General features: G+C 38.7%; 2 protein-coding genes across 2 annotated transcripts in view; one reads left to right on the top strand and one right to left on the bottom strand.

The window, feature by feature from the left end:
* Window positions 1–4,604, top strand: part of TSPAN14 (tetraspanin 14) — a 38,974-nt gene extending 34,370 nt beyond the window's left edge. Inside the window, exon 9 of the mRNA XM_027893034.1 lies at window positions 977–4,604. Coding sequence (XP_027748835.1) covers window positions 977–1,048 — 72 coding nt within the window. The 3' untranslated portion in view covers window positions 1,049–4,604. The remainder of the gene's footprint in view (window positions 1–976) is intronic.
* A 1,677-nt stretch (window positions 4,605–6,281) lies between these two features.
* LOC114062010 (rap1 GTPase-GDP dissociation stimulator 1-like) overlaps window positions 6,282–23,655 on the bottom strand; it is a 35,410-nt gene continuing 18,036 nt past the window's right edge. Inside the window, exons 4-13 of the mRNA XM_027893018.1 lie at window positions 23,404–23,532; window positions 22,158–22,283; window positions 21,364–21,507; window positions 20,395–20,439; window positions 17,275–17,409; window positions 14,116–14,241; window positions 9,839–9,978; window positions 8,846–8,972; window positions 7,681–7,809; window positions 6,282–6,415 (exon numbers count right to left, since the gene is read on the bottom strand). Coding sequence (XP_027748819.1) covers window positions 6,282–6,415; window positions 7,681–7,809; window positions 8,846–8,972; window positions 9,839–9,978; window positions 14,116–14,241; window positions 17,275–17,409; window positions 20,395–20,439; window positions 21,364–21,507; window positions 22,158–22,283; window positions 23,404–23,532 — 1,235 coding nt within the window. The remainder of the gene's footprint in view (window positions 6,416–7,680; window positions 7,810–8,845; window positions 8,973–9,838; window positions 9,979–14,115; window positions 14,242–17,274; window positions 17,410–20,394; window positions 20,440–21,363; window positions 21,508–22,157; window positions 22,284–23,403; window positions 23,533–23,655) is intronic.

Here is a 23,655-nt window from a genome sequence, read left to right as displayed (position 1 = left end):
GAGTGCTGGCAAGATACCTTCTTCCATCCTTGGTAATACTGCCCTCTGTAGCCTGAGGGTTTGAATTTCCTTTTTTATTTTAATTTTCTTATTTTAACACCATGAAATGATAGTGCTTCCATGGATTTTAGAAATGCTCTCCTAAGAACACACCATTTCATTAAAAAGATGTTCTAGATAGGAATTTTAATCTTTTCACAGTATGTTGACTGAATGACTTGACAGTGTTGTTCTTTATTCGTATCCTGAGTCTCTGTGAAATCACTTTCAGTCACTTATCTTTTCAAATTGGGTTTTTCTTGTGCATTAAGCAATTCCATGGTGGGACTGAGAGTTAGACATAACCTGACTACTTTTAATTCAGATCTTTCAGCTTTTTCAAAACTTCACCCCAGTTTTATGTAGTTTCTAAGGAAACACATTTCAGGAAATGTGCTGAGTTACAAATTTATCTTCAATTTGTAAAGGAAGATTTCTCTGAGAACTTGCGCAAATGTTAAAATTTCTTATTTAAGTGCCTCAGAATAATCCGAGACTTCTCTTAGTATTGTCTGTGACAAGAATTTCATTTCAGTACACGTAATTGTATGTTCTGTGTGTATTTAAAAAATTGATCTGAAAACTGACTGGATTCAGAGTTGTGAAATGAATGAAAATGTCTGATTTGTTACTTTAGCAATAGGTTAGCATGAGTGTTTATGACACTTAAACTTGGCTAGGTGGATTTCTTCTAGCTCAAAGGCATCTGGAAGCTTATTATTTTCAATGTTCATGAAGTTTTCATAAAAAACATCGTTCTCATGAGTTTTATTTCCTTCAAGATTCTGTTGCCTTTATTATATTTTAGTAATAACCATACTTTGATGGATGATCCTGGATATGAAATGAATATCTGAAACTGCATTACAAATATTTTGCAGACTGGTATGTTACAAGTGTTTTATCTCACAAATGGTGTATTTTTTTATCTTTCTAGATCTTTGGGATTTTCCTAGCCAGGTCATTGATTTCTGATATTGAAGCTGTAAAAGCAAGTAATGCCTTCTGAATGTAAAAGCAGACACATGTTACAAAACAGTATATTTTACAATTATTGATTGGACGCCAAGGTGGAAGAAATGCCCGGACCGTGAAATACTCTTGTTATTAAAAGCCTTATGTGGATTTTGCCCTGCTCATGCTTTTTGTTAGAAGCTGGTACAAAAGAAATCTCCAAATGCACACCTGTCTACCTTTTTCTAACAAGACAACTCAGTGCACCAGTGTTGATCTCTGAGGAAGAAATGGAATTTCCCAAGACACTGGCAGAACAGATTTTAAGGACTGTAGCAGGGAGACATAAAATTGCTGTAAACCCTTTCCCTGAAGGATTGCTGTGAAGATTGTTCTGTCTTCACTCCTAGCTGTCATCTGTCTTTAAATGTAATCTTTTCAGAAGGCATGTGCTGATTTCTTCAGAATCTTGAAATCATATTAATCTCTACAGTAGGCTCATGCAGTCATTTTTGGCAAGATATCCAGCAACCATAATCGTCAACGTGTTGGAAATTGGGGAAAAAATCACACGCTGTCTAATTCTTTAATTGATTTTCAATTGTGCAGAACCCCTGCTGTTTTGAAGATTCATGCCAGTTCTCAGATGGGAAAAATCTGTCTGTAGCATTATATGTTAGAAATCCTCATTTCAGGCAAGAGGGTGTGAAGCCCTGATGCTGTTTCCTGTCTGAGAAACATGTAACTATTCTTTATTTATAGAAGAAAAACCTCTTTAAAAATGCTTATCCTTTCACTGATCAGTCATATCTTTAAAAAGTGCTGTCTGTGTAAATTTCCAAGTGCAGCTTGTTTCAGTAGGTAGCAAGCATGCTGTTGATGGTTTTTGTTATTCCTCTGGTTTCTCCCACAACTGCTGTATGGATCTTCACAAGTCTGAACTGCTACTGTCACAACCAATGAAAGACTTATAAATTCAGCATCAGTCCTTACTGAAATATGTTTGGAAATGAGGAAGTACAAAGTTAGGGAAAGATTAGAGTTGTTGGATTTTTAAATTTTCTGTAAAGCTATTGAAACATCAGTTCTGCTTGGTTCCATGGTTCAAATGTGAATCAAAACAAGGTGAACCAGAATGATTTCTTCACAGTAATTTTCTGCGTTAAGCTGAACTATTCCTTCTGAGGTCAGGGGTTTTATTTTAATCAAGAGAAAACTAAACTCTCTTCTTCCAGTCTTCCCTTCTTGGGAGTTTAGTAGATGGATCTGTAGTTCAGTAAGAGTTCCAGTCTTTTCTAGAAGACTTTGTAGTATCCTTAGCTTTAAGGTAAAAGTTTGTGGCTGAGAAGTTCTTGAAGGTAGCTGTAGCTGTCAGGTTCACTGTGGGCCATATAACATTGTTTACTGCTTCCAGTAACACCAGATTTTCAGGGAGAGCAGGTTTATTTACAGTGCCTAACATAGTGTAAATTTTAGAAAATGATATATTTTTATAATGATATTTTAGTATATGTAGTCTGCCTGAAGGATTCAATGCTTGTATTTCTAAAGTATATGGCTTTCTCAGGAAGCCAAATTTTTAAATATCTCTCGTGTCCTTTTATTCTATAATGCATGTATTAACAAATATTTCATTGGCAACAGTTGATCAACAGTAAGAATCTTTGTGTCTGTGTTGGTTATCCAGACATCCTTATAGCTTGTAGTCTGTGAAGCACTTCAGACAGTGCTGTTCTTCTCATGTGTACTTCAGCTTTCTTAGTTCTTTTTCTGGCCAGCGATTGAGACACAACAGGAAAAGGAAGCTTGTCTACGGATAGCTGATTTCCTTACAGTAGCAGAGAACAGTCGGCTATTAACTCATCTGAAAACCTAAAGTAAAATGGCTAGAAGTACACTGTGACATTTTTTTAACTTTGATATACAACAAGTAAACAATAACAGTAGATCACTGAGGGGAGAGCAAGAGGCATTTCTTCTGTAAAGCCTTGAGTTTGAGGTCTGTTTTACTTATTTGTTCAATCTAATGCATTGGGAGTAACCAAAAATGTGCAATTGTACTGCTACTTTGCAAGTGGCAAAGCAGTGTCCAGCAACCTTTGCTTTAAATTCTGGTGCTTGAAACTCTACACCACCTCATCAGCCGGCTTACTCGGTTAATGCTCTGTGTAAATAATCTGATGTATTTAAAATTGGAGAGGGATGCTTCCTGTTTGTAAGTCTTTATTCATAAAACATTGCATGGAAAACTGCAACTAGGGAATATGATTCCCTTTGCCACTTTGTGACACAGAAAGCTCCTAATGCTGGGAAGGAACTTCAGCAGTTTGGTGAAAATCATGCTGGTGTCAAAGATGTCTGTGACTGAAATTAGCTGCTGACAAGAGCCAGCATTTCAGATTAGGATTCCAGGGTCTGCAGATCTTGCCAATTTGCCTGAAGACAAATGCGTACTCATTTTTTTTTCAAGTACTGTTTGTGTGCAAAACAGAATTTAATTGAAGCGTTGTCTTTCCATAGTTTGTTCCTAATGTCTTTGGCCATATTAACACCAGCTTTGTATCAGTGCTTCAGTTATTTGGAGCTGAATTGAAGAGAGACGTACGGCCTATTTGAGGATCTTTAAATTCATGAAGTGATTTTTCTTTTTTACACTGTGGATATACTTCTCTGTGTTGATTCAGTATCGTTTTTAAAATTCTGGGTCTCTAGGCCCTTTTGCCCCTAGACATTTTGAAGTGTACCGCCATTGATGGTACACATGGCTAGGGTAACGTCAGACTTAAAATGGGAATACTTTCTACTCAATTTGATTTAGCACCTCTTCTGTGGACCTGCAGTGACTTCCTGGCTTAAGATTTATGTTACGGTTTAAAAAAGTCTTGTCAGCAGAAGCGGCTGGACGTGAGCCTGCCTTTAAAGCCTCCAAGGAGAAGTGATTCAGTGACCTCACAGAGGTTCAATAAATCGTTGAGATTTCAGTGGTTGCATTTGGAACAACTTCACAAACACTACAATGGAAACAAGGTTTTTAATGAAGATGTCAGATGGGAGCTCAGACTTGAGTAACTACACTGAGAGAAGGAAACATGAATGATCACTTTTATTTCTCTGAAATAAGCACGATTTATTTCCGTTAAGCCATGTATTTGTCAGTGTGTTTGACAGTGCAACTGCCCTTTGTTTCTAATAATGTAACTGCGTTTGGACACAGTTTCCCTGTACATGAAGAGGAAGGTCAGTGTAAGCACTGGAAAAAGTACAGTGACCAAAGGACCTTCAGTTGCCTCCTGAAAATCTGAATGTTTCTTCCCAAGAGGTCTTCAGTTTTGGTGACCTCGTGCAGTGCCATGTGCATAGACTTGTACTGCAAGTCCACTGAGGTTGATGTGGCGATTGAATTATGTGTAGAATTACTTTGTTTTTTGGCTCCTCATTTCACCCTTCCCTCTTCCTTCCCCTTACTACCTATGGCTTATCATGCAGCTTCAGCATTGTTCAGCCATTGGAAGAGGAGGTTCTGTCTCCTCTTCTGAGGTGGCTTTTCTGAGTGACTTTCAGTATATTTTTTTCTTAAGCCTTAAATTTTATTAAATAAAACTTGATGTTTTTTACTCTTGGAGTTTGATTTCTAAAATTTTTTGCTTTTATTTACTAGTATTTCACTCTCTAAGGGTTAGACTGGCTACCAAGACTACTGTTTTTGGATAACTCAGAAATGGTAAAGGTTCTTGATTTTATTTTTGTTTGTAGTCTGGGCTGCTGAGTAATAGATAATACTGATGTTTTTCTCTCCACTGCTAACGGAAAGCCATGAACTAGTGAAGAGCTGCTGAAGGGTTTAGAGAAACTATTAAATCTCTGGACATCCAGAAAGTTAAATCTGCTGTTTTTCTTTTCTCCTATGTGGTCAAAACCTGCTTGTGTTACTCACCAAGTGACTTGTCTGGAGTGGTTTTATGAAATTCCCTTTCATAAGGGTATTCCTGAGAGTGATATTTGGTGATGAGTGTAGTAGGCCAAGTGTTATTACTAAGCTTTGCAAGTGGGAAGGCTTTTGCAGGAACAAAGTTGAAATGTTTGTTTGCAGACATAAACCAGTTGTACTCAAATTTTTTGGAAATTGTTGGGCCTTGTTGACTTTGAAATGTACCCTGTTTTGTAACAGTTTTTTGAAGAACGGTACTTGTTTATTTCTTTCACAACAATTTTTCTGCTGGCTAAAAAAAAAATACCAACCAACCAACAAACAAAAGAACCAACAAAAACTTGTTGTTCCCTAGCATTTCAGTCTCTACCACATCAGGGGTTTGGGAATTTTAACTCTGTAACGTTCAATTACTTCAAAAGGTTCCCATAAGAACAACTGGTGTAAGAGAATTTGTTACCTTTTCATCTAATCACCTTTTTTAAATATGAAAGGTTTCTGCAGAAGTGTTTATACACATTTGCTTTACTGCAGTTTTTTGTTATCTGAAGTTAAACCCGTGCTTCTTACTGGCGATGATGGAATGCCAGCTGCCTCCAAATCTGCCCCATTCCCACTTGTAGTTTCTAACCAGCTTTAATTTTGTGTCTTCTGTAAGCACTGTGTGTTCACTGATTACAGTTTCTTGTAAATTTTGCTTCTGCTGAGTCTCATTTCAGGTTACAATATGTTACAATATGGCTCTGAACTTAGGACAAGACTGCAGCCTCAATTGTTTAGGAATATAGCTTGTGAAAGGAGCAGAGTAAAATTTTAGAGATGAGCTTCAAAATTGGAAATTGAAGGGAGAGTTAGTTTAAGGATAGTTTTGTGTTGATTTTAGCATGGTCACTTAACAGCTGGGCTCACATGCGATTCATGGTGTGCAGAGGTTCAGCTGCTGCCTGTTGGCCCTTTGCATTGTTTTAGGCTACAGATCTAATCCAACCCATTTCTGGTTATGCGATATAAGCTTGAGATTTTTATGTAATTATTTTCAAGTCCCATTGATGCAATTTTTCTTGTGTGTATCCTAATTGGACAAAACCAAGCAGCTTAAAAATATATAACAATTGCTTTGACAGGCCTTATTCCTACTGCTGTGTCTTAGTACCTCAGTGAAGAGCAGCAGTGGTGCAAGTATCAGTAGCCCAAATAGATGGGTGAATGAGGTTTATGTACAGCTTTGAAAGCAGGAGCTGTACCTGGGCTTTAGTAGTGTTGGCTGTGTGGCCACACTGCAAACGCAGGGTAGGGTTGCAAAGCTGATGTTTTGTTTGCCCCAGCAGCGGTGCTGGGTTGCCACGTGGAGGAAGGGACACTATTGAGGTGTCTCTCCTCTCAAAACCTCTAATGTTGTGGCAGCTGCCTTGACCACATTTGCATTGCTGTGACTGCAGAGTTGTTCCAGAGTTTCTTTAATCTTGTCCTCCTCTATTTCTTGTCTCAGATCACCTGAAAGGGAGAGGAAATTCTGACTCTTAGTGACGTGCAATGGCATAGTGGCTCCCAACAATTATAGTAAAATAAATTTGAAGTACTTGCTGTTTAAAATGAGCTGCTTTACTTCAATTTTTTTTTTTTTTTTATTCAATAGATATCCTTTCTGCCTTGGAAGTATTGAGTAGTTTAAGATTTTTATTCTCCTGTTTGACTTCCAAGAACTGATTGACAGGAGAAAAGCACTTTGAAACTATAATACAGGACAATTTCCAGCATTTTTTTTTGCCGTATTCTTTTTGTTAGCATTTTGTATTAGTAAGAATGAACTGTGTTACAGTTAGTCTATAAAATTCTAGGTATACACACCTCTGGAAAAAAAGTCTTATAGATCACATGTGTTAAGTCAATACTCCATTGTTGCACTGAAGGATGCAAGTGCTTTATCCCTATTCCAATATCTCAGTGGCTACCGGGAAAAAAGTAGTGTATACTGCAAAATTCAGCTTGTCTGTCAATATAGGGTGGCTCCAAGGTTTGAAAGGCATCTCACCTTATGACCAATCCTTGCCTAAGCACAATCATTATTTTCAATTCACATAATATTTTTATTAGGATGCGAGAAACTGCCGCTGATCTTTGGACTCCTGGTTTCAAGGTCGTTGTTTTCATTTAGTGCCACACACCCAGGATAGTCTGATCTTGCTTGAAGCCATTTTAAGTCTTCCCTAACCCTGGAGTGAAACTGAGATCATATCCTTCACATGCTTCATAAACAGTTACTGTGCAAAGGCAGCATTGATAGAATTGCTGTTTCATCTCAGCTTCTGGTTTGCTCACAGCATAGGCAGAGCAAATGAATGCCTGCCTGCAGACACGATACAGACTCGCTCTTTGAACACAAAAATGCTGTGGTACACACAGGGCCTGGGCCTGCCAGGCATTTTTGCATGGTGAAGTTGGACAAAGCTGCCTTTATGCCAAGGCTCTAATTTTGCTATTTCAGGACTTGATTATGCCCTTGACTCACTGGAACAAAGCCTTTCTTTTTTTTTCTTTTTTTTTTTTTCTATTTTATTCAACTGATGGTTTAATCAACTTTTCATAAAGAAAGAAAGCTGATTGACTGTGATGTTTGCTGATCAATAAAGAATGAACCTGTTTAATATCCTTTACTCATTCACTGGAGCATCACAAGCAGCACATTTTGGTAAGAAAAAACACTTGTCTTTATCACAAATATCTATCCTTTCATCACAGAAAATTTAAAATGAGGTTACCTGAATTAAGAAGCCTGCACAAAAGACCCATAGAATTGTATTTCACCTCGGGGCTTGTATTATCATCTTGTAGAAGTTTGTGTAAACTTTGAACTAGCTGTGATTCCTTAAAAGATTCTTCAAGGGTTTCTGAAAAATAAGTAAACAAATGTCTGAAATGTTTTCTGAAAAGAAACTGGAAAGTGAACATGATTGCTTTCTAAAAATTCCTGACTGGCTTCATTTCAAATTGGCTATTCAGCAATGTCTTGGGCAACTGTCTTCTCTCCTGGAGAATTTCTGTTTTGTTTTCTGCCTAGTATTTCTTCGCTGGCCTCTTTCTTGAAAGCAGAACTTATAACCTCATAATAAATAAATTTGCAATGATCAGTACTAGAAGTGTTGATTCACATTAGTGGCCCAATTGAGTTTGAGAGTCTTAATGGCAGACAAGCAGTTAAATGGGCTGTTTACAGTCTTACTAGTTGGTATAGAAAAATTCCAAATTTCAAGTTGACTTTTTCTTGTCAAAGAACCTCTTGATGTTTGTAGACTTCTGTGGTGTCTGTCTTTATTGTAATAAATTGAGACCCATTTTCAAATTATACAGGACAAAGCTGAAAAGATTTTTATGTAACTCTGAAAATCAGCTCAGGAAAAGTAGCTAGGACTTCATGGTTTTCTCATTGTTTCATTTGCAATGCAGCGATGAGAATGAAGCTTCTACAATACCTCTTTGTTTATGCTACTGCTTTGTTCTTTCCTCATCTGTCTTCTGAAGATGATTTACCCCTTTTAAAGTTTGCAGTAACCACTCAAGTATATAACTTGTCCTTCATTTAGACTTTCTCATTTGTTTTATCTTCATCACCTTTACTTGCCCTCTGCTTTGTTTTGGGTTGGGGCTTTTTTGTGTAGGTTTCTGGCATCGTACCATGCTACTCAACAGACAGCCTGTCTACTGAACCTGATAATTTGACACTCCTAAACAAAAAAATCTTCAGGTAAGTCTCAAAGCCTATTGCTTTTGTGATCCGGATAGCTGACAACCTTTATTTCATGCTGAAGAGTGAAATCTAGACAAGAGGGGTGCTTTTTCACATGTGTTATGTAGAATTAGCAGCATGACAGTGTTTCTCAGTAATTGAGGATGATGCATGGATAAGTACTTTTAGGAGAACAATACCTAAATCGATTGCAGATGCTACTGCCAGGGCATTCAGAGCCTCGATCTGCGTGGCAGCGTGTTCACTTGTTGTCATGGAAACCAGATGCTTCACTCCTTGTGCCTCCTGGATGGCTTTGACCACTTCCTGTTAAAGTAATGGTAAACCACATGGAAATCTGACTTATGATTAAAGCAGAATGAAAAATAATTGCACTCCTCAGCTTCTGAATAGATGGAAAATGCTTGCCTGCTGTAGTGCAAACTGACAATATTTGGAGATTAGAGACCAAATTGCTTTTATCATTGATCGTACCTGTCTGCTTAGGGCTGGTCTAATTTACCTGGAATATCAATACTTAGCATTAAGTATGAATGCATATCTGTAAGATAAATATACTTTTTGTCTTGAGTTTTACTTTGTCCTTATTCCATTCTTTCATTTCAAGACTTCAAATTGGCGAAGACTAATTTTACTTTGTCAAAGCCTATGCAAATAGTATCTACTTTTCTAATCATTTCCTCCAAGTAAAGCATGTTTGGGATGCCTGCACATAACAGCATGACTTACAAGAAACAGAACCCTATTCTAAAATGGCAGCAGATAACAAATCATGCCAGATGAATCCACTACTAGATGGATAAGTGGGCACTTCAGAGCTTCTGGAGGACTGACATGTATAACAGGTCTGGGTTATATTTGCTGTTTTAACTTGAAATTTGAATCATACTTATGGAAATAGAAAAGCTTTATGTACTTATCACTTGTCAAGCCTTATTCAAGCAGGGCAAAAGTTGACAAGTGGCAGTAACCACATGGTTTCTGTGAGGTGTCTGTGGCTATGGAGGGCACAGGTTTCTTTCCTGCTTGCTTCCCCCGTACCAGTGTTGAGGCAGACCGGAGAGGTTCTTACTGTGACCTTCCATGTTTCTAATTGTAAAGCTATATGTGTAAGCTTTAAAAATATTTGAGGAGGATAAAGTAGAAAGGTATCAGACAAACAGCTCTCCTACTTGGGACCTGTTGTGATGCAAGATGGATGCCAGCAGCCGATTTGCTTCTCCACGGATGCCAGTGTGGTCGTTCGTGTCGCACCACTGCACAAGTCTGTGGAGCAGCATGGGGTCTTGGCCCAAGATTTCAGCTGCGTCAGCTGAGGAGAAAAACCATCATCAATAGGCACTCAAAATCAGATTTCTCAGTCTGTATCAGAGAAATGGGAATGTAGAAGCAACTTGGGCCACAGGCCTGGGCTTTTAAAGGATCTTGGAAATCTTTAGCAGAGGAATGCCAAAGGAATCTTGGAGGTGAAGGACAAAATAAGCTGTTCCAGTAAACCTATCCTTTTAAAGAGGCTGCTGAAGCAGGGTTTAAAATGAGCAGCTTTGTATGTTTGAAAGAAAATACTCTGTTGCTATACTGAAATTTCTTTGTGAGGAGTATCCCTTTCCCATTTGGTTTCTTGCACTGTCAGGCCTGCACAAGTGTAATCATGGGCTCTTCAGAGCCTGTTCTTGCTGTTTTGGTGATAATTACCATTGGTGACATGGGAAGCCAAGCCTTAGTACAGAACTGCAGCATGTGGGTAATTGCATGACTTGAGTCTTAAGAATGGGTTGAACTGTGTATAAGGCATCGTCAAAACTTCCCCTTGAGCATGGAAGAGCCTTTTAATTTGCATTCCCCTGTGTTTCAAGAACCATATCTCAAGACTTGCTAGAAGTATTAATCTATGTGGTTGACATTTGAAAAAATCTCACTAGGTAACTTTTCCTAAGAAGTGGAACTCTAATTATATGCTGGGGTTTAAGGCTTGTTGCCACTAAGGGAGACTACTCTCAAAGCTCTTTGAAGTTCAGCAGCAAAAGGAACTTTACTCATCCTCTCTCAGTACTGTCAGTCTGACATAAGGGTCCACGTGAGTCTTACTGCACTTAATTAACGCTTCTTTAAAGTGCTCTGGATCAAAAGTGACTAAATGGTGGGAGGTGATTTCCTAAGCAGAGGAGAAATGTAGATATAAGGGTGCTGAAGACTGAAATACTCTGTTTTAACCAAATATATTAAGTAAGGGTTCAGCCCTGAGAAAATCGTGGTAAATAACTGCAGTGGTTTCTCTTCAATGCTGATGACTTTTTGAAATCCCACATCTTGATTCTACTGGAATTATCTTCTAAGTGAAGGGTACTAGGAGAAAGATGAAGTAGTAATGCGCACAACTTAATCTGCCTTTTGAAGGAATTGAATGCTTTCCCATTTGTCTTTGGCAGTTTACAAAACACCTCTTTTGTGCTCAAACTGCTGCTGCTTTGTGTTGCAGCTGAACTGAGGATATAAATGCACAGCACTTCTGGTTGGGCGCCAGATGTAGCAACTGAGAGGCAAAAGTAGTCACAGGACAGACACTCATTTTGGTGTAGAATTACTCTAATGGCAAAAATGTATTGTGATTATATGATTTAATTCAAGTTTAGGAGCCTCATGCAGTTATCTGTAATTAAATATTTTTTTTTGTTGTTTTATTTTTAGTTGAGTCCTGTCCCATGCCTGCTGTTCACCCCTTGATGATACAGAACCAGAGCAGCTGAGCATGAAACATGCATTGTGTACTGTGAAAAAGGGAAGATGTGGCAAAGCTCTCAGTTGGAAGTGCAAATTCCCTAAGAAGGCCTATAAAGGATCTGTGAGCTCTTTGCAATATTCTTCTGATTTTCTAGTCTTAAAATAGTTTCAGGCCTGAAAGAAGGTAGTGAATGAGATCCCTGGTGTTTTGCATGCTGATTCAGAGAGGAAAAATGTGGGGGAAAAGTCTATATTGTTTTAAGATAGTGAGAAGTTTGTCTCTTGGACCTTTGATGATGGAAGGATTTGAGGAAGAACTAACATTAGCATCCATAATAGAAGGGATGGGTTTGGCTGATAGGGGCATTGCCCTGCTCTTGTCCCTTTCTGTTGCATTTGTTTTGAGATATTCTGGAAAGAATCAAATAGAATGTGTACCATAATGTCTGTGTCAATAAACCATGTAATTACTCCAGATGTTTTGCAGGAGATGTAAGTCAGCCTATACTTTTGGCAGGGGCAACTGGGGAAGTACAGACACTTCCTTTTTTGATTTTTTTTTTTTCCAGTATGCTATGGAACAATCCACAGGTGAAAATCCCACAAGGGATTTGGGAGTTTATATAGCCTAGCTGAGAGGGGTTTTTTTGTGGTAAGAGTTACTTATCATTGCAAAGCCACTTGCATGTTATCTCCTGTTACTCAAGGCTTTTGTTTCTAGGTCAGCTGTTACTTGTTAGTCTGAGATCATGGTAATCCAGTTTAGTACAAAAAGCTGAAAGAAGTAACAGGGTGGTGAATAGAACCAGTCTAAGAGATCTGTTCAAAGGCAGATTCTTGACCCAGTTCGGCAGGGACTTCCTGATGTCTACCACCAATAGAGCTCTTTGAGATAAAACCCAATTAGTTACTCTTTACAGGAATACCTTTTAACTTGCAAAAAAACCCAAATTTGAATAAATTGTGTGTGATTGAACCTTCAGTTGAGCTGAAAGTCCTTTGGCTATTGAAGTGCAGAAATTATTCTGCTCCTCTGAAGCAAAATGGTGAAAGAAGGGGAGTTAATGTTAACATCTCTCCAGAGTAATGAAGCTGACAGATCTGCCTGCAGTCTTCTGTAGTTAGGAAGAAACCTACCTCTTCTAGTCTGTAGGCCTCAGCATGCCTGCTGACAGTCACAGTAATGAATTCATACTAGATAGGGCAATTAACTAATTTAGTGTGGACTTTTTAGTAGATGTGGGTTCATAAGAGTTTCCGGCTGAGTTAATTAGGGCCAGTGTTAGCTCATGGGTAAACAGAATAGAAAGTAATTAAAGGTGGGAGAATTGTGTGCTCATAGACAGGAATGGGTAAACATGGAATAATCTCCTACATCTTTTTTCAGTTTTGCACTTTGATAACTGTGTTGTTTCAGAAGTTGTACCTCACGCCAAATTCCAACTTCTCACTATGACTGGGAAATGGAATTTTAAAACCCACCTAATTTAATGTCTGATAATTTAGATCTGTGTTATTATGATGTCTCAATTTTAAAAGCTAAATTCTGTCCTCTGTTGCAATTCAGATAGGATTTCAGAGAAATTACCTTTTAATGACTTCTTCAAAGCCTGAGAGGAAGGTGACATTAAGTTTCTATATATCTTGCAATATCTTGTCCATTTCCTACCATGGTGAAATGAGTGAAAGCAGCTCTTCAGTGAACTGGAATCATTGCAAATTAATATGAGGGATAGATCTAAATTTTATATCATGCATATTAATTTGATAAAGGATGTAGTCAAAGTGTCTACCGTGGTGCAATTGAGTGCAGCATGGAATGTAGGAGAGTGAAGGTTTTTTTCCTCTTGCATATAATTATTGAATTGGTGTCTGTAATTGTTGTGTATCAGCTGACAGTTCCCATCACAAAATGGTCATAACTATTCTGGTTCTGGGTTGGACCTATCCCTTGTTATTCCTGCGTATCAAGGGATCTGTAATGGTTAGTGCTCTAGAGCAGCTGCTCTGGTGATATGAAAGGCAATACCAAACTCTGCAACACTTGTTTTTGTGTTCTACTCTGGTAAGAATCTAAGTAAGCCTAAGGATAAATTAAGATGTTGTAGTGGATCTTAATATAATTCTGACATTGTGCACGTTCCTCAACGATGTACCTTTGCATACTCACCTCTTTGTAAAAGTAAATGAAGTGCAAGTAGGTAGTCCAGTATTTCAACATGCAAAGTAAATTTAACCTTTGAACAACACCAGCAAGATAAACCTAGCAGCATGTATATATATAAAGACTTCATGATGGCTAGAAACTCATTTCTTCTGCCTCTCTCCATCTCAGCCTCCTTTGTTCCTTTTATATTCTCCATTTCTTTATTGATTTTTCTCTCCTGTGATTTGACAATGGAAAGCCTTAGCCTTACTCTTTTCCACCATACTCATGCCTTGCTCTATATTTGTGGTGGAAAACGTCTTCCTTTAAGGCCTTTGCCCATTCTCACAGAGTGCTGCAGATTCTTCCGTTTGGTTTGTTTCTCCTCTACCTCCGAGGCTGACTGGGTCAGTGTGGAAAGCTTGCAGCCGCCGGCAATCATCCCTGTTGGAACCTCTCCAGACTGATTGGAATTAGGTTAGCAGGACACTTAGCCCGTCGTCTTGCACATCCATTGTGTTGCAGGGCTGGGGGAGGAGGGGGATGTGTAGTTGATCTCAGTAAACATTAGCAATTCCCTACCTTGACCATCTGCTAACATCCGTAATGTTCCAAGAAGTTTAAGCTGCACAGGAGGACTCTCTGATCTTAGAAGTGCCTCAATGCGTTCCGCAACACCTTCCTCCAGCATTTGAACCTTGCTAACAACTAGAAAATAGAAAAGAGATGTTGATGTAAAGCTTAGTAACTACACTGGCATCTGAAAATATAGATATGACATAAGTGTTCTGAATTTTATACTGCATTATGCTTCTAGCAAAAGGTTCAACTTGTTAGAGAAGTCAGAAATTAAGACAGGACTTCAGGCTTCTCTTTTGAGATAAAACCTTCCTAGGAACTGCTGTTAGGTTATTTTGGTTACTTTTAATCTTAGCCCTGCCCCGAACCAAATACATAAAAGAGGATAAACACAGCATTGTCGTTTCTTTCTTTTTCTAATTGTAATAGATGATCCATCCATTCGCCCACTCATGTGAGGAAGTCTGTTCTGTGCTTGCTCATCTTAACTGAGCTGGGTGGCAGAAGTGATTTACACTGCCATATTTCTAGGAAATGGATTTTCTATTTGTATTTGAGCTCACTGATCTGTTGGTCATGCCTTTGTTTCTGCGCTTTTCTAATTTTTGTGTCTCTGCATCAGTGGTTGGTGCAGTAATCCCTGGTAATCGTCAGAAGCTTGTCTGGAAGGAGTCCTAATAGGCTTAACTGTGCTACCAAAAGCTGTTTCCTCCAGAGCAATTTTCTTCCCATCTTTGGCATGCATTTTTTTGTGGGGTAGTGAGGAGGACAGGACAGTGAAATTAGGGAGATAACTATTCCTTCCCTTTGTCCTTTTATTGGGCAAATTGAGAAGCAGACCCTCTTAAGTAACTTGCTCTTAATGTTCTTGTTTTCAGTGGCACAGACTGATTCCTTTCACTAGATCATGACTTTTTTAATTTTTTTTTTTTTAATAAGCAGCTGTTCTCCTTTAAGATCAATACTTGAATGACAGACTTCATTGTGTTTGCAATGTTGGCCCATACTTAATTCATGTTTATGGGTCTCCAGTCTTTTTCTCACCCTATACTGATACACACTGTATTGTTGAAAGTGATAGATTTTGGGTGTTTCTAAAAGTGATGTATTACTGTTAGGGAACGTCTTACTCGTATTAAGTATAAAAACATAGATATTTTTGTGAATTGATGAAGTACATTGTAGGGATAGTGTTTTAAGTGCCCACACACTTGGCAAGATCTAAAATGGTTTGTAATAAACTCAAACAGATAATTAAAATACTCTCTATTGATGCATTGATATTTTATAATTCAGAGTTGAGCTTCTTAAAGTGCGACTTCAAAGAACATTAAGTCTTACTGGTTCTGTGTGTAGCAGGCAGTGATATAGCAGTGAACTTGTAGGTTGCAACTACATTTTTCTGAAGTTTTCGATCGTCTAATCTTTGCAGGATCAGCTGGGTTTATCGCTACCTTAATGAACTCCTAAGGAATGCCTGGGCTTGGCATTGCAAAAAGTTGGCCTTTGGTATTTACTGAGGAACAGGTTCTGTCATGACCTGCACTGATGCACGTGATCATTTCTGCTTGTTGTCAAGGGAAACTACATCAAAATTGCTGTCTTTTAAATGAGATGAATTGATATCTTTGCTGCTTGTAACAAATCCTACTGTACATGTTGCAGGAGTGAAGTCAATAAGATGTAAGCATGGGAGATAGCTAGGCTTAGAGAAAAAAAAAATCCCCTTTTTCATTTTAATAATGATAGTTACATTTTTCCTACTAATTTATTCTCCTAATTTCAGCTGTATGGCTCTCCATGATTTGTCCCAATTCTGTGGTTTTTCTCCTCATAGCTCTGTGTTGGAGTATAACTGCTGTAAGGTAGCTGGCCTGCATCTTTGCAGCACTGCGTACTTTATTAACACCAAAAAGCAATCTGCACAGGCTTTTGCCTGCTGGTGTGAATACTGGTAGAACATCTCTTCAAAGAGAAATAAAATAAATGTAGTATCAGTGAGGGGCTTATAGTGTCAGATACATTTAATAAAGTACTGAGTAGACTGACCTGGCTGGCTAGTATGATAATACTATAAGCCAAACTAAATTAATTATCGGAGAGCATATTAAAAGTTGAAAGAAATAAGTGCAGTTCAGAGGGGAGCTACCCATAAGAAAAAAAAAAATCAGTGTTTCAGGCTTTAAAAGGAAGTAGTGGAGGCGAAACAGCATCTAGGATATTATGGAGCTCTTACTTGTTTGAAGTAATGATTATGTGTAAAACTGTTAAACCAAGCATGCTGGCTAGCTTACATAATAAAAGAGGCAAACAACTTCAAGTTATTTTCACAAAATAGCATCAGTGTCATGCTCTGGAGTACTGTCTATCAGTGCACTGCAGGGGACTAAGTCTCTAGCAGAACATTTTTGACCTGAATGGTACTTGACATGGAAGCATTAAATTTGAGATGAGAAGCAGCATGATTTTGATATGTATTAACAAAAGGTCACAGTGGAAACCTAGAACAGCTTGAGTGGGAAGGGACCTTCAAAGGTCAGCAGGGACATCTTGAACTAAGTCAGATTGCTCAGAGGCCCATCCAGCCTGACCTTGAGTGTTTCCAGGGATGGGGCATCCACTGCTTCTCTGGGCAACCTGTTCCAGTGTTTCACCACCCTCATCATAACAAATATCTTCCTTATCTAAGTCAAAATTGACCCTCTTTTAGTTTGTCCTGTTGCAACATGGTCTACTAAAAAGTCTGTCCCCATCTCATATGTCTCCCTTAAGTATTGTAGCTTTTGGGTTGAAAGGCCAAATTTGCAATGAATATTGGCTTTCTAGAAGAGCAGATTTATGAAATCCCTACCAGATAGGATGTGATAGCTCCACCCCATACTCTGTAGAAACCTTATTCTAAATTTTTGTCTTGAGCAACTGTTTGCTGTTAATATGAAACTATTTCAGCAGCTGGCAATGAGATCACACTTTATTGTATTTGTAGATGAGGAATTGTTGATGAATTATTCAAACATATGTTTCTGCGGGGGGGGGAAGTCAGTTGCCCCTCAAAATGCAAGGGACTGGAATTGGTGACTTGGACAGAGCTGCACAGATCTCCATTAGCTGACCCACCTTTACAAAGAACCACAGTAAGTCAATTGTCCTCAAACTGTGTACCTGGTATAGCAAGGTTCTGAAGTGCACTGAGTGCAGCGTGCTGAACAGAGGTGTCCCCGCTCTGAACATGTTTCTCCAGAAGATCCAGAAGCTGATGTATGACTCCCAGCTGTACCATCCGTAAGCAGTTGCCGTCTGAAGAAAGAGGCAAAACCAAGCAGGTGAGAGAGGCAAGAAATGCAATGATACAAGTGAATAATGCAAACTGAGAATTCAGGGAGTTTGCCTTGACCATTTTCATGTCTTGATAAGATTGAGACTAAAGCTTTTGCATTGTTATTAGCAACTTTCAACTCTAGAGAGGAGTGGGCATCAGCCAACCATGAACTGATGCTGAGGCACCTTCCAGTAATGCTTAGCTTGAGAGAGCTTTGGGGACAATCATTATCAAATTCAAAACCATAGATTCTCCATATTTTTTTTGTATTTTCTCAGTATTGCTGTATTTTCCACTATAGATGTAGTGGAATACCAGTAGTCTTTTCCATTTCTCTCTGGGATAGCTTTAATACTCCAAGTTTGCTATTCTGCTGATTTAAGAGGCTATTGTGAGACCAGGGATCTTAACCATCAATGGTAAGTCTGATTACTAGTTCTGTACTGCTGTTCCTCCTTGTTTTCTATGAAATAATTTGCTATTAACTACTCACTGAAAGAATCAGACCTAGACCTGTTTTGAGAAACCCACTTTTTGAAATGAGAAGCCTATTTATGTTGCACTCATATGGAGCCAGGAAAATCAAAGTTCACTTAGAGAGGTCTGGTTTGTTTAATCCCGATGAAAGAGCAGATTTGTATATCCAAAACCTACCACTTTGCCCAGCAATTCTTTGCAGTATTTTGTCAGTGCATGTCTATGTGTTATCTCCTGTCTCTGAGAAATTGCTCTGTACAGGTGACAGCCCTCTTGTCATCAGAAACTGCTTAGGTCACCTTGTTAGGAAATGGGAAAGCGTTCTCCTAAACAGCAAAAGGAAACCCTCTATACTATGGTCTGTGTCCTTCCTGAAGGAAGTGTTTTGAAGGTACTGTTTGGCAAATAATTTTCTGTGTTTTACTTAACACAGTTTATTATACACTTCAAGGGAAGTATAGGCCTGACACCCATCAACATTTCCGTATTGCTGTGCTGTTACCTTGTGACTGCTGCTTGTTAAAGTGTGGCAAAACAGAATGAACACCATGTAGAAAGACCACATCTTCACCTGGAGTGAATGGTTATCCATGGAACTGTACAAACTTCATGCAAGTATATAATCTGGCCAAAAATAGCTTTGATGCTTCTCATGGTTCTAACTGCATGCCTGATATGTACAGACTTCTAACTTTTGTATGTATAGCATGTAAAAATGATTCTAGTAATTTTACAATCCTTGCTGGCATGGGTTTTATTTCCACCTTGTAATAGTAGACACTCCCCTGTGTTGTCTTTTGAACCATATTCCTTTCGTTTCTTAACATTTCAGTTAGTAGCCTATCCCCCTCCCCCCCACTACTACATTAGTTAAATAAGAATTTGTCAAATGCTTTTAAAGGTCACATTCTGTGAAATAGTTGGAATTCTACTCATGCAAAAATCTTTTGATACCATTTTTTGCATACATTCTTTAAAGCTGGTGGTTTTGCTCGTGATTCTTCAGATGTTCTTACCTGGTCCTAATCTTTGCAGATCAGAGTATAAGAGGAAAATTGCCCACTCGTCTTTAGAACCAGCTCTGTAGGAATAGGTCATCTCTTTTGGTCCGATAACATTCTACAGGCAAAATATTTTGATCTTTATGACTCCTTTTGACCAACCTTAATTGCACTTAATTTCTCTCCTGCCCCCACCTTTCAAACAGGAATGGCATAGCATTTTCTATTTTCTCATGTAGTAAATAGGCAGAGACTATTAGTGGCTGCCTCGCTTTGATTGTTGCAGAGCTCCAGATTGCTGTTCTCTCCTGTGGAATTCTTGCTTGGATAGCAGCAGAACCTGCAGTTTAATGGCTCATAGTTACAGTCTGATAGGATCAGCCACTTTCACAGCTGCAAGAGCTGCCTGTCATCTTTTCACTGCCTGGCAGTCATTTGATGCTGAGATCAGATTTTCATAGACTTTTTTTTTTTCCCTTAGATTAAAGGCTGTGCATACATCAGTGGCACATATTGGGGCATAAGAAGGATTATTCACTTTTTCCACATGAAACATCTAATGGTGGTGCGGGGAAGATTGAGGCAGAAGAGTGAGTGACAAAGCAAGCCATTCAGTTGAATAAATTGAAGTTAGCCAGTTTAAAGGCACCGAGGGCATGTCTGTGGCCTTTGTAGATGCACAGTGGCTGATTTAGAATAAGGTATAAGGCAAGGAAGAAAAAGAGTCTACAAAGGATATGAGGGGGAGGTGAAGAGATGTGTGTATGATAGCTTGCTTAAAAAAAACCAATAAAACAAAACAAAAAAAATCCCCAACATTCAGACAGGTGTTAGGGGATTTTTTGTAATAATTAAGCACATATTAGTGAAGAAAGTTGAGCAATGTTGGGGTCCCTTTTTTTAATTGAGTCTGAAGCCAGTACAGTAGCTTGGAGTGAGAAAAGACAGAGGACATGGTGGGGTACCTTTTACTGACTGATTCAGCACATCATGCCTGCCTTCCAGGATTCTGCTTACAAGAATCTCTCTGTGTTTTTCTCTGCATAGTATAAAGACTCATTGCTCTCTATAATAGGAAAGTGAAAGTTAAAATGGCTTTTCTTGAGACTTGTTTTTTTTTGTCTGAGTAACCCTCCCTTTCTAAAAGTGACTTTAAATCTGACATACCAGTAACTGTGTGTTATTTTTTTCTTTTTTTGTAACAAATGTATTTGCCATGAAATATTTCCAGAGTCTTCCCTCTAGGAGAATGTGATTTAGGGGGAAAAAAAAATGGGCAAAAGTTTGCCTACCTAACCACCCCATTTTTCATAATTATGTCCCCCAAATTAGTTCCTCATTGTTGGCATTTATAACTTACACAAGTCTTCAGTCTGCAAAAAAGCAAGAATGTTTCAGAACATTGAAATCTAATAGTGTTGCTTTTCTCTGCACTCACAAACAGTGGCTTTCTGTCTTGGAAGGGCAGAGAATAACCAACCTTACAATTTTGTGTAAAATTAGCAATAGCCATTGCTCCTGTCTCTGTAGCTGCACATGTTTGAATGTGGTGCAAGAATCAGTGTTCTAGGAGATGATGCCACACCTCTTAGCAAAAATCTACTGTATGTATTAACTGTGGCATGGCATAGAAAACATCTCATATCTGCTTATAATTAGTCCCAAAGTGAACTGTTCTGTCAGTCTTTGGGGAGATTCAAGTCAGTGATGACTTAGATTATTGTTAGAGTTAATAATTTAAGACCTTTGGTTTTTGATTGCTTTGGGATTGAGGATGTTGGCATGTCCTGTAAGTGTCCAGTTGATGGTATTTTATTCTTTAATCCATATTGCCCAAAATACAACACAGCAAGGCCACCTAAATTAAGTTCTGTTAGGTCTTGAGCCTTTTTGTGTCATTGCTGAAATCAACTACAAGTCTTAGTGGAAAATCTGGGTCAGCGATGTGTGTAGATGCAGAACTTAGACTACAAGAAGTTACTACATTTCATTTGCTAATCTAGGTGTTCAAAGTACGTACACAGATTTGGAGTAGTGAATGAGGAAGCATGAGTAGTTCAGTACCGTGTAACTTAATCTGATAATAAGCTTTAAGTTTAAAACTGGCTCTTAAGCCAGTTTTGAAAGTAAAGTTATAGAAGGGTGTAACCTGATAGCTGTACCTGTGGTTACAATGGCTTCAGTTTCTTATGCTCGAATTTGTGTTCTGTGCAGGGGCAGGCACAGTGGTATTAGATGTCCTGAGGCAACATGTGTGTTAGCTTGAAGGGAAGCATGACAGCACAAGCACTAGGCTCCTATAGAAAGCGAGGAGTGTGGTGCCCCAGAAGAATTCCCGTAAAGATAATGAAAGAGACTGTGAATGTTAACAAAGAAAATGGCAACTTGTCTGCTAAAGGCACCTTTTGATTTTCTTTCTTTATGTATCTGCACTGTAAGTATTCCCTTTTTTACCTCCAAGAAGCAGAGAGACAATGAGATCTGATGCAGCCTTCACAATGCACGTATCTTCAGCCTGTGAACTAGCTTGGAGCCTCAACAGGATCTCAGACAGCACCTCTGGCACTCCTGCTTCCACCAACTGCACTTTCAGAGCATCTGTAGAGAGCACAGTAAAAGCACATTAAAAGCTTCCTGGGTCTTTGTGGAAGCATTTCAAACTAGGAAGCTAAATCCTTGAATTTCAGCCAGTCTCCTTACAGGTGCAGTCACTCTTTTTTTTGTAACAGCTTTCTGGTGCCAGGGTGATACCGAGGCAGAAGGAGCAAAGCTTTCTGCCTTGGTCTTTCCCATTTCTTGTATTGCCAGTCGTGAGCTTTCATTTCTTTAGAATCTGTATCAGGTATCTAGATATTTTTAGTAGATTCATGTCAGTGCTTGTTACACCACTGCTTAGTGTAGACATCTTCTGTGGTATCTGGTTGTTCTCATTTTTTTAATTAAAACCCCCCATCTATCTTGCTGCTTTCCTGTTACACAGAAGGGAGAGTAGAAGTTTGAATCTACTGTCTTAGGGAATCTGCTCCAAATGGAATGGAATGCTACTCCCTCCCTCCTTTCCTTGATGCCTCCCCTGTTAAGCTTCTAAGTGTTGTTCAGGCCAGGATTTCACAGTTTGTGTGGCTTTTTTCTACTGAAAGGGTTGCTGGCTCCATTAGTAGGTTCCCCTGGCAGACTTGGAACCCAGAGCTTAAATGAGTGCAGTTCCCCATCTCCCCTCATTCCGCCCAAGCCAAAAGGAGCCTTACCATTTTCTGCAAGTGCTTGCAGGACCTCAAAGACAATTTCTAACCTTTCATGGTTCACTGCTCTTCTCAGGTGTTTCACCAGTTGTTCAGCAACATTTGTCTTGCTTAGAGCTTCCTTAGCTGTATCTGTGTGTGTGATAAAGTCAGGTTTTTTAATGTTTATTTGATTATAGGGATATAGGCTTTTAATATTTAATCTGAAGTGATTTGATACTGTTTTTGAAGGCTTTTTCTGTTCTGATAGATTATTCTGTCCCCTTGGACAGTACTGTGATAGCAAAACTCTGTCCTTTCTCCCCCCAACTTCTTTAATGCTGTTTTTCTGTACTTCTTGTAGACCTTATAGGTGTCAAATTAATCCTGGCTTAATTTCACTGACTCTTACAAGTCTATCTGTAGTGTGATTATTTAATATAACAAATTGACACATGTCAATTAGCAGTAGTAGTATATTTTTTGCGTTGATTAGATGGTTCTAGTCTTGCTGGGATCCTAAACATCTGCAAGATGAATGTTAGCAAAGCTTGCCACTGACAAGAACATATTTGAATGGAATACAGTATTAAGATAGAGGTAAAAAGGACAGACGTCCCTAGAGGAGGATGTGACAGTGTGATACCATACCCCCTTCCCTGCCTCTCCCCCAAAATACAGGAAGCAGTAGGTCAAATTGTAGTCAGACCATATATAGAGAGTGGTAATAGTTTTCTAGTTGTTCTTTTTTTTCCATCACTACTTACAACTTGTGCAAAAAGATATACTTTAAATCAGTGGAGATGCTTTTGCTTTGAAAATTGTGCAAATGAAAGCAGAAGCTGTTTTGTTAAGGTATATGAACTTAATTATTAAATAGAAATAAAATTTTAATAAACAAGCTTTTAATATTCTGTAACTGAAGTAGTTGAAACTGCCAATTTACCATATGAACTTATGCCATCTCGGCTTTTCTTTTGGAGTCAAAAGCTGTCTGTTAAATCTTAATTGTTTTAGTATAGTACCAGTAATTGCTGGTACTCCATGAAAGAGTAGTTACTTCTCCAATACAGATACTGTGGCCAGTCTTTGATTAGGTCTATCAGTTATGTTTAAAAAACAAAACTCAAAACAAACACCACTCCCCACCCCAAAAAAAGCCAAACAAACAGAGGAAAAAACCAAAACAAATAAAGCCCACAGATCTGTGGGCATGGAAAGGCAGTGACAGTTTGAAGATATTTTATTCCAAGATGCAAAAACGTTTCCTTACCCAGGTCTGCAAGATTATATAAGGCCAACAGAGCAACGTGGACAAGTGGTTCACTCTCTGCATAGTCGGTTAATATTCGGACTAGTGATGGGATTACTCCAACCTTCACCAGCTCTTCCTGAAGGTCACCTGATAAGGGAAGTGGTAGAAGTTACAGGTGATTGGATTAGGGACTAATTCAATCAGTGAAAAGGGTCCAACTGAGACGCTTAGCAGCGAGGTAGTCTCGGTCTTTCTCACAGTTAAAATTTG

This window comes from Empidonax traillii, unplaced genomic scaffold (assembly GCF_003031625.1).
Source record: "Empidonax traillii isolate 1590-97213 ecotype Southwest subspecies unplaced genomic scaffold, ASM303162v1 scaffold376:size1174107, whole genome shotgun sequence".
Lineage (NCBI taxonomy): Eukaryota > Metazoa > Chordata > Aves > Passeriformes > Tyrannidae > Empidonax > Empidonax traillii.
This window is presented reverse-complemented; position numbering and strand designations above follow the sequence as displayed.